The 8,511-nt window shown below is 33.8% G+C and overlaps 1 protein-coding gene across 1 annotated transcript; it reads right to left on the bottom strand.

Moving 5' to 3' along the window:
• Positions 1-1,518: 1,518 nt before the first annotated feature.
• LOC136230191 (acyl-CoA-binding domain-containing protein 3-like) lies at positions 1,519-3,681 on the bottom strand. Its single transcript, XM_066019175.1, has 4 exons — positions 2,894-3,681; positions 2,132-2,237; positions 1,960-2,033; positions 1,519-1,805 (listed from the first exon to the last, which is right to left on the bottom strand). Exons 1-4 carry the CDS (start codon positions 3,469-3,471, stop codon positions 1,760-1,762), a joined length of 804 nt encoding a protein of 267 aa, XP_065875247.1. The 5' UTR covers positions 3,472-3,681; the 3' UTR covers positions 1,519-1,759.
• Positions 3,682-8,511: the final 4,830 nt, after the last annotated feature.

Here is an 8,511-nt window from a genome sequence, read left to right as displayed (position 1 = left end):
AATCCTCTTACCAAGGACCGTGACTATCAAGGCTAATTTCCACTTTGATATGAGAAATCGCTTATCCTCAGAAGACAGACGGATCACCGAGCAAAGCGGGTCATCAAGCTCTCCATCTTCAGCATCAGAATCGGATAAAAACTCCTCTGAGTCATCCTCAATAGAGAACTCCTCCAGCATAGGCTCCTCTTCAATAACCCCTAACACCTTATCTCTCCAATATGTTCTCCCTATCTCATTATCCACATTAGAATTATTCACCAAATTAATCAGTTTAGGATTATTTATTGAATTAATTTGATTACTAGAATCCGGATTAGAATTATGTTTAAAAGAGTTTAGGTCCATAGCCCCTTGAGACAACGTAGAAGTCTTCGGGACCCCATTCATCTCACCAACCAATCTCACCATACCACCCGAGTGCACTCCCGGCTTCCCGCCCTTCTGACCCGATCCTTCCCCAAACAACCGGATCTCAGAATCCACCTCCCACCACTCTCGCGGTTTTACCGATATCTCATCGCCACCGCACCCCGGGACAGACTTCGCGCTCCGATCCGAAGCCTCAACAAGGGGCGGCCGACCGCCAACAGTGGTGCCCTCCGCCGTCACCTGAACTTTCTTAATCCTCTCCCGGCCACGCACAGAAACAATCTCCCCTCCGCCATCGTTCACCCCCACCAGACTCGGCCAGCCGCCCTCATCAAAGGTCGGCCTGATCCTTTCAGAAGACCTCTCCCTCACCCGATCACCACCTCCCTTCCCTGCCCGCGACGAATCCACCTCCTCCGCCCTTCTTCCTTCACGCGACGCCGGCTTAGGACTCCCTATCCCTTCCGATCTCCACTCATCCGACGACCGATCCACCTCCGGCGCTTCCTCCACCGTCGGATTTTGAAATATGCTAAAACGATTTTTAGTTTATAAGTATTTAACATTTTAAGAAATTCTATATAAGTTTTTATAAGTTTTAGATTGTACTAATCATGACTAATATGTAACGACAAGAAACATGGAGTGAACCAAACCAGTCCACTAACTACTATAAACCTTCAATTTAGTGGTTCAACTTTAATCATACTTCTGAAATTCAAAATCGAATATAAAAGTCTTTAACTTTATAATTTACTAATATAAAAATCCAAATCCAAGTAACCATTGACTACATAATGGCAATTGACCTCACATTTAATAAATAAATAAAAAAGTAACAAAATTAAATTATCATTTTACCCTTTATATAAATAACTTATTTCCTTCTTCTTCTCTCATTTCTTTCCTTTACATTTTCTAAATCCCTAAAATCTTTTCCTATCTTTTTCTCTCTCAATATTCTTCATCCTTCTCTCTAAAAATGATATCAATGTATAAAAGAATATGGTTAGATGATGTAAAACTATTTGATAATTTCATGGAGTTGCTCTAGATATACCAATACAAAATATGTGTATGTGCTCTCAGATGTGCATTAAGGTTCAAGGAGTCAATAATTAACAACCAAACATTTATCCCCCAAGAACTTGATTCTCATTTCAAGAAATTTTATACCAATACTCAAACAAAACAAAACCAAACCATCTCCAAAAGAAGGATGATCTAAATCTATAGACTTGCAAAAGATTCTTTTCTTCTTCAATTTTTACAGAATTGGTATTGCCACTTCTAACAACTCAAAATAATAAAAGAATAAGGAGGAAATACATGTATAGTATACTGTTAACTAAACTAAACCTTCTAATTATCAGTTAACTAAACTAAACTAAACCTTCTTCATCATGACATGAGGCTTTTGTTCTTCTAAGTACCTGCATCAGAAAGGAGATAAGTTAAATTTTGGAAAGATCTAAAGAAGTTTACTCACAACCAACAATTAAGTTTCAGTTTACCATATTAATATCTCACAAATTACTTGTTCAAAATCAAATCAATAGCAAATAAAGGCTTAAATTAAAAGATCACCTCTCAACTAAAACAGAATCAGAAAGTGTGTTGATAGATGCATCATCATGTGTAAACTCCTGATTGACATCTTCCTGTAAAAAGAGAGTGCAAAAGGTGTAATATTCTTAGCTTTGCTTCCCGATAGAGACCTATCCGGTTTGAATCTAGATTAGTCTGAGTTGTCACTTACCCCAAGAGTATCTTCCATCCATCCAGGAATTCTTCTTGATAAAAGATTGATATATTGCTCCATAGCTGCCTCTTGACTCATGTTCCCAAGTTGTTGCCATGCATTCCTACAAACAATATTATAATTACTTCCATTTATCAAAACATTAATTGGAGAAACCACAAAACTTATCCAAGCTTATGTTATCTTCTATCCTTGTAAGTAATACTCAGCATAACCATTCAATTAAATGGACAAAACAAATAAAACTAAAACTTGTATAGGTCTAATACATAAAAAGCCCTTCCAAGTTGGCCACAAAAGCCTATTGCCTCCCTCGAAAGTGATCGATTGGCTTCTTGAACTTGATTAAAGTGCCCTACTACGTGATTAAAGTCATCTATTTCCCTCTTAATAGCAAGTATTACATGACTTGAACTTATCTAAATCTCTAGATTGCTCGGCCACATAGGACTTGGGAGATTAATCATGATAATTTTAAGCAATGTCAAAAGGTTAATAGTTAGTTTTTGAAGTTGAAGGGGTCATTAACTTGTAACGCATTAAGCCATTTCTTGTAATTTCTCTAAGGCCTAAGCCAAGAACTAGTGAGCATAATCTGAATGACAACTAAATCACCCTAACCTTGTCTAAAACATAAAGAAATTCAATTAACTAGATGCATTTTAAAGAACAGAAAGAACTAGAAAATCAATGAATGAGCAATGAAATCACATGTTAAAACAGAATGAGACAAAAATTAGGGATTTGTTAGTACCATACCACTTAGCTCGAGCAGAGAGCTTCAATGCCATGGGTTGGGGAAGATTACAAGGCCCTTCCATGGCAATCTGATGAAGACCATACAATTGCAGCTTCAAATCGGTTGAAATCTTTCCTATAGAACCAACATATGCCACTGCAACACCAAAAAGCTTCTGAATTTCACTTCTTTCTATTCCTTCCCAATCACCATCTTCCTCTTCCATCTTCTCATCACTATCAAATTCACAACTCTTTATAATCTCAATGTCTTCCTTCTCCTCCACGCCCACTTCCTCTTTTATCAAACCCATATCAATTTCAGTCTTCTGAACTTCATCAGGCGACTTCCCCTCTTCTTTCTCAACTTCTCCACGGGAAAGTTCGAGTCTTTGATCGTTTGAGGTTTCTTGTTGGGTAAAGACTTGATCGTCTACAGATTCGAGAAACTCTTGAAATTTATGGTAATGGTCAGTCTTCTTTTTAGTAAAATCATGTTGAGGATCATCAGTTGTAGCTGCGGAAAGGAGCTTAGCGAGAAAGAAAGAAAAGATGAGAGAAAAGGCAATGGTGAAAATGAAATCAAGAAAAAGCTCCATGATTCTTGGCTCACAGAAAACAGAGTCTATGATGGAGATTTTTAGAGTGAGAAGAAGAAAAGATGACTAGAGAAAGAGAGGGGGAGGCTGTTTTGCGGAAAACTGGGTTAATATTGAAGCTACTTGGCAATTTGTCGGTACAGTTGCAGAGAAAGTGAGATTAAAGCGAAGCATTTGAAAGGGACTCTGCTGCTAATTAGTCTATACAATTAGAAATTAGAAAGTAGTCTTGAAATTCAAGGTTATTTACTTCCAAGTTTTAATTCAAAGAAAATATTCCTTTTCCGATACTTATTCCCCTAATTGATACTAATTTCTACAATCGCAAATATGTTTCTTATAGTCAATTTTTTTAAATTACAATTATTTCTTTACTAAATTAAAAAAAATTAAACTTATTTTTGTTGGTAGGGGAAAGAAGACTGAAAAGCCTAAGCAACCGACAAGAAATTACACCCGGCTAATAGTAAATCCCCCAACATTAGCTCAAAAAATATTATCGCGATGATCCAAATGAAGGGATTCCGTGAATTTTATCCCTTGTAGTATGTCTCGGAGTATAAAATAATCTTTTGTGCATGTCAGGAATTCCATATGAAAGACATCCTCAGTTTTAGCGCCAACCATAATGGTTGAAAGGCTGAGCAAATGACATTCTCATTTTAATCGTGCCACGAGGCCATCCTAGAAAGAAAAAGCTTGCGAACGCTTTCGAGTTTTCAAGGGTCGAGAATCCTGTGAGTCTTCTTATAAGTTGCTCGTTTGTCACACTAGTAGGAGGAACATAAATAAGATCATGCAAGTGCGTGAGGAACTTGAGATGTTGGGGGAATAAGAAAGGGATTAGAGCACCTTTAATGGTGTTTGTAACTTTGGATGCCACCAATACAAAAAATACATCCAAAAATTACATTCCATTAGAGAGCTTTAATATTTTAGTATTTGATAGAGCAAAAAAATATATTAAATCAAATAAATTGGACTGAAAGAGTAATTATCCAATTAAAATACAAAGAAAAAGGTGATAAAGTGGGAATGGGACCACCAATGTATCATTCATAATTATATATAGAGTTTACTGTTTGTTACCAAACTAAAAGTGGATACAACCATTCTAATGGCTGTGTACTACTTTTTCATCAAAGTAACAAAAAAAAGAGTTACCACTAAGGATGCTCTTAGTTATTGCTTATGAGGTAACGACTCCAACCACTCCCATGTCTATACATGATGTAGTCATGATGATTTCTTAAGTGCATGCTCACTATACCCATGATAACATAAATGGATACTTATGAATATGGGTCCGGATAGCTTATTGGAATATCTGATTCTGCAATCCTCTAATGTTCTTGCAAGACATGGTGAGAGATTGGTCGGATCTCGACATGGGCTATTTGACACTCAAGTCAATCAATTGTAAAGAAAGAGGAAAAGTAATAGCATAACTGTATTTCACGAAGAATAGAGATATGCATCAAATGTATCGGTTGAGGGAGTGAGACTATTTATTTAAGAGTTGTGAGTCCTATTCTAAATAGGGAAGAACTGACTTTAATCTATTTAGGAAAGAATCCTTAAAAAGATAGGACTTCGTGTTTTCAGGAGATAACACACATCTACCAAAAACTCATAGCTAAAATAGGAATAGAATATCTTGAATCTCCTATTTGCTTCCAAGTCCAAATATTAATATATTGGTCTGTTTGACAAATAGTTACTAGCTGTTAGCTGATTATATTAGCCGGTAGCTGGTTACCTTTTTTTTGTTAGTTGATTTGGCTAGCTGTTTGTGTAAACTTATTTGGTAAAATTTAGCTGATTACTAAGGCTCTGTTCTTTATCGCTGAAAAAAACTGAACTGAACTGAACTGAATTGAACTGAACTGAATTTAACTGAATGCTACTGAACTTAACTGAATTATACCGAATTTAACAATAATGATGATATTAGACTTTAAAATAATTTTAATGATAATATTGGACATTAATAAACTTATAATAATAATAATAATAATAATGGTTCTAATAAATTTAATAATATCAATAATAAATAAATATATTATTAAAGATAAAACTAAATTGAATATCAAATAAAAGCTCGGTTTGATAAAATCTTAACTCGATAAAAACCTATGAAATTAAATAAAAATGAGTCTAATTTAAATTAAAAATACAAATTACATACAAACACAAATTTACATATAATTTAAAGCCTATAAAATTAAATACAAATTTTCATATGAATATAAACTCTTAACTTTTTATTCTAATTAAGGGTTAAAGTGCAAACATAATGTTTTGGGTCAGGAGTAATTTTACCCCTAACGTCTAAAATAGTGCAATTTTATTCCTAACATTGATAAATCGGTAAATTTTAGAAATAATTCATAATATGGATGCAATTCCTAATTTTTAAATATGGATGCATACTTTAGTTTTAATTTTTTTTATTAAATGATATATACTTTAATAAACTATCATTTCTTGACTTTTATCTAATTTATAGATAATGATAAAGTATAAATAATAATAATAATATATAATAATAATAAATAATGATAAATTATAGATAAATAATAATAATAATAATTATAATATAATAAATAATGATAAATTACTGAATGCTGAAACTGAATGCTGAAACTGGATGCTGAAACTGAATATTGAAACTGAATACTGAACTGAACTGAATTGAATTGAACTGAACTGAACTGAACTGAACTGAACTGAACTGAACTGATTGTTACTGAAATTAAGTGATAAAGAACAGGGCCTAATAGTTGTTTGTGTAAAATGACAAATAAAAGCATGGTAAAACCTTTATTTGCGATTAAATAGTAGTATTTAGGTATAAAAATATCATTCAAAAGAGATAGAACAATAAGCTAATTGAAAAGACTCATAAAACAAGCTTTAACAAAATTAGCTTTTTGGATCCAATAATCTTTCTCAAACCTATTTTCACCAAATACTACTACTATTATAGGTTTAACTAGTCAAAATTTTTAAAATTGCTGGAACCTCTAATTTTACCTCAAACAGCTTTTTACAAATATGGTCATTTACTTTTGGATCAAGTATGCATATTGAATTTTTCATTAACTAAGAAGGCAAGCATTAAATTCATTTAAAAATGTGTAGCATATTATATATCACATGGTTTTGAATGTACTATTATTTTGATAAGTCATCATCTTCATTTAGAGAAACAAAAAAACCTCGGTTATCCTTGTCTACATAATTTATTGAAGTGGTAGCTAAAACTCATATGAGTGCCTTGTTTCTATTAGTAATGAACTGTCCAAACCTATTTCTTGGAGTTTATCCAAATCAATTTAATATAAAAAAAAAAGACAAATGTTGTTCAACTATCCATTTATGTCGGTGGACATGTGCAATTGTTTTATTTACATACATATTAAACACTTATTACATTAGTAGTTGCAGCGCGAATCCAGGATTTGAGGGAGGGAGGGGCAAAACTCTACGTAAACTGAATTTAGATAAAAAAAAATGTAAAATTGTTCAATTTTTTATGACAAAAAATACAAAATTGTTCAATTTTTGGTGACGAAAAAATGCAAAATCGTTCAATTGTCATGCATTATTTTCATGATTTTTTTTGATAAAAAACGTAAATTATAATGTTTCCGATTCTTAATCATCCATTTCCGGGATTCTCGGGTTGTTACGCATCAAATATTCCTAACCTTTGGGTCATGAGTAATTTTACCCCTAACATCTAAAATGGTGCAATTTTACCTCTAATGTTTGTAGCCAAGAGCAATTTTATCCCTAACGTTGATAAATTGGATCAATTTCAGACACTATTATAAAATACAGTCATTTTTTTCTTTATTTTGCACCAATTGCATATCAATTTTGTAATTTTGCACCAATTTTACCCCTAACGTTGATAAATTGGATCAATTTCAGACACTATTATTCATGACCGAGAAGACAGTTTGATGAATTATTTCTCAAATTGACCCAATTTACCAACGTTAGGGGTAAATTTGCTCTTGGCTTCCAACATTAGGGATAAAATTGTATCATTTTAGACGTTAGGAATAAAATTGCTCCTGATCCAAAATATTAAGGGTATTTTTGCAATTTAACCCTTATTTTTGGACTTAAAAACTTTTTTTTAATGGGATGAAGGAGGTAGTTTGTAGGCTTGATAATTGGTTTTTCAAATTTACAAAATCTCTTATTGGTTTCTTAAATTTATTTAAAATAATATTATTCATTTCATCATTCTCTCACACTACTACTTCGCTATCGGTCACCTAAAATTATTTAGTCTTATAAGATGGTCCTTGTGGATTCACACGGGCACGTGCCCCATGCTACTCGAATCAGGGCGTAAGCTAGTAATGCTTTCGGGTATTGGACTTTCACCATTAATTGCTTAAATTTATGTAACAAAACAAGATTAAATTTAGATAAATTGAAATACCATTATTTTTAAATAAATTATTATAAACAAATTCAAAGATTAATAATTTTAAACAAATTAAAAGTTAATGAACAAACATTGAGACAACCAATCTAATTTTTTAAACAAAGTTGGAAAGAACCTCATATATTAACTAATTAGGTATGTGAACACCGTGATCCGGGTCTTCGGAAAGAGGCTTTAGCTTGTCGACTGATCGTCCCTGCGCCGGGAATGGTCCCTGCGGATACTCCGACGAGCAAGACAGTCAGAAGTCCAAGAAACTATTCAAAGTAAGATGTCAAAATGGTTTTTAGTGATTACCTCCACCTTCCTTCAATGTGAGGTGTGTTTTTATAGAGGTTGCTTGGGCCCAAAGCCCACCTGCCCGAATGGGCCCTCTTCATATCCCGAATCAAGTAGTCCCCCCCATCGAAAAGCCCGGTCGAGTATTTGATGCGAGAATACAGTCGGATGTGTCCGTTCGTCATGCGAGAACATCCGCCTTTGGAAACGCAAAAACGGCCCTTTCACTGCATGCGCGTCTCGTTTTTAGTGCCATTATTTATTCGCTTTAAATTACCCGTGCGCCGCCAGTA

This window comes from Euphorbia lathyris, chromosome 5, assembly GCF_963576675.1.
Source record: "Euphorbia lathyris chromosome 5, ddEupLath1.1, whole genome shotgun sequence".
NCBI classification, from domain to species: Eukaryota; Viridiplantae; Streptophyta; class Magnoliopsida; order Malpighiales; family Euphorbiaceae; genus Euphorbia; species Euphorbia lathyris.
Note: the sequence above shows the minus strand (reverse complement) of the source record. Positions and strands in the feature narration are given on the sequence as shown.

Excerpts from the sequence above, each read along its gene's own strand:
- LOC136230191 (XM_066019175.1), bottom strand. The coding sequence starts at position 3,471 with ATGGAGCTTTTTCTTGATTTCATTTTCACCATTGCCTTTTCTCTCATC. Across the intron at positions 2,238-2,893 it reads CTCTCTGCTCGAGCTAAGTG|GAATGCATGGCAACAACTTG; the intron begins GTATGGTACTAA and ends TATTGTTTGTAG. Across the intron at positions 2,034-2,131 it reads GGATGGAAGATACTCTTGGG|GAAGATGTCAATCAGGAGTT; the intron begins GTAAGTGACAAC and ends CTCTTTTTACAG.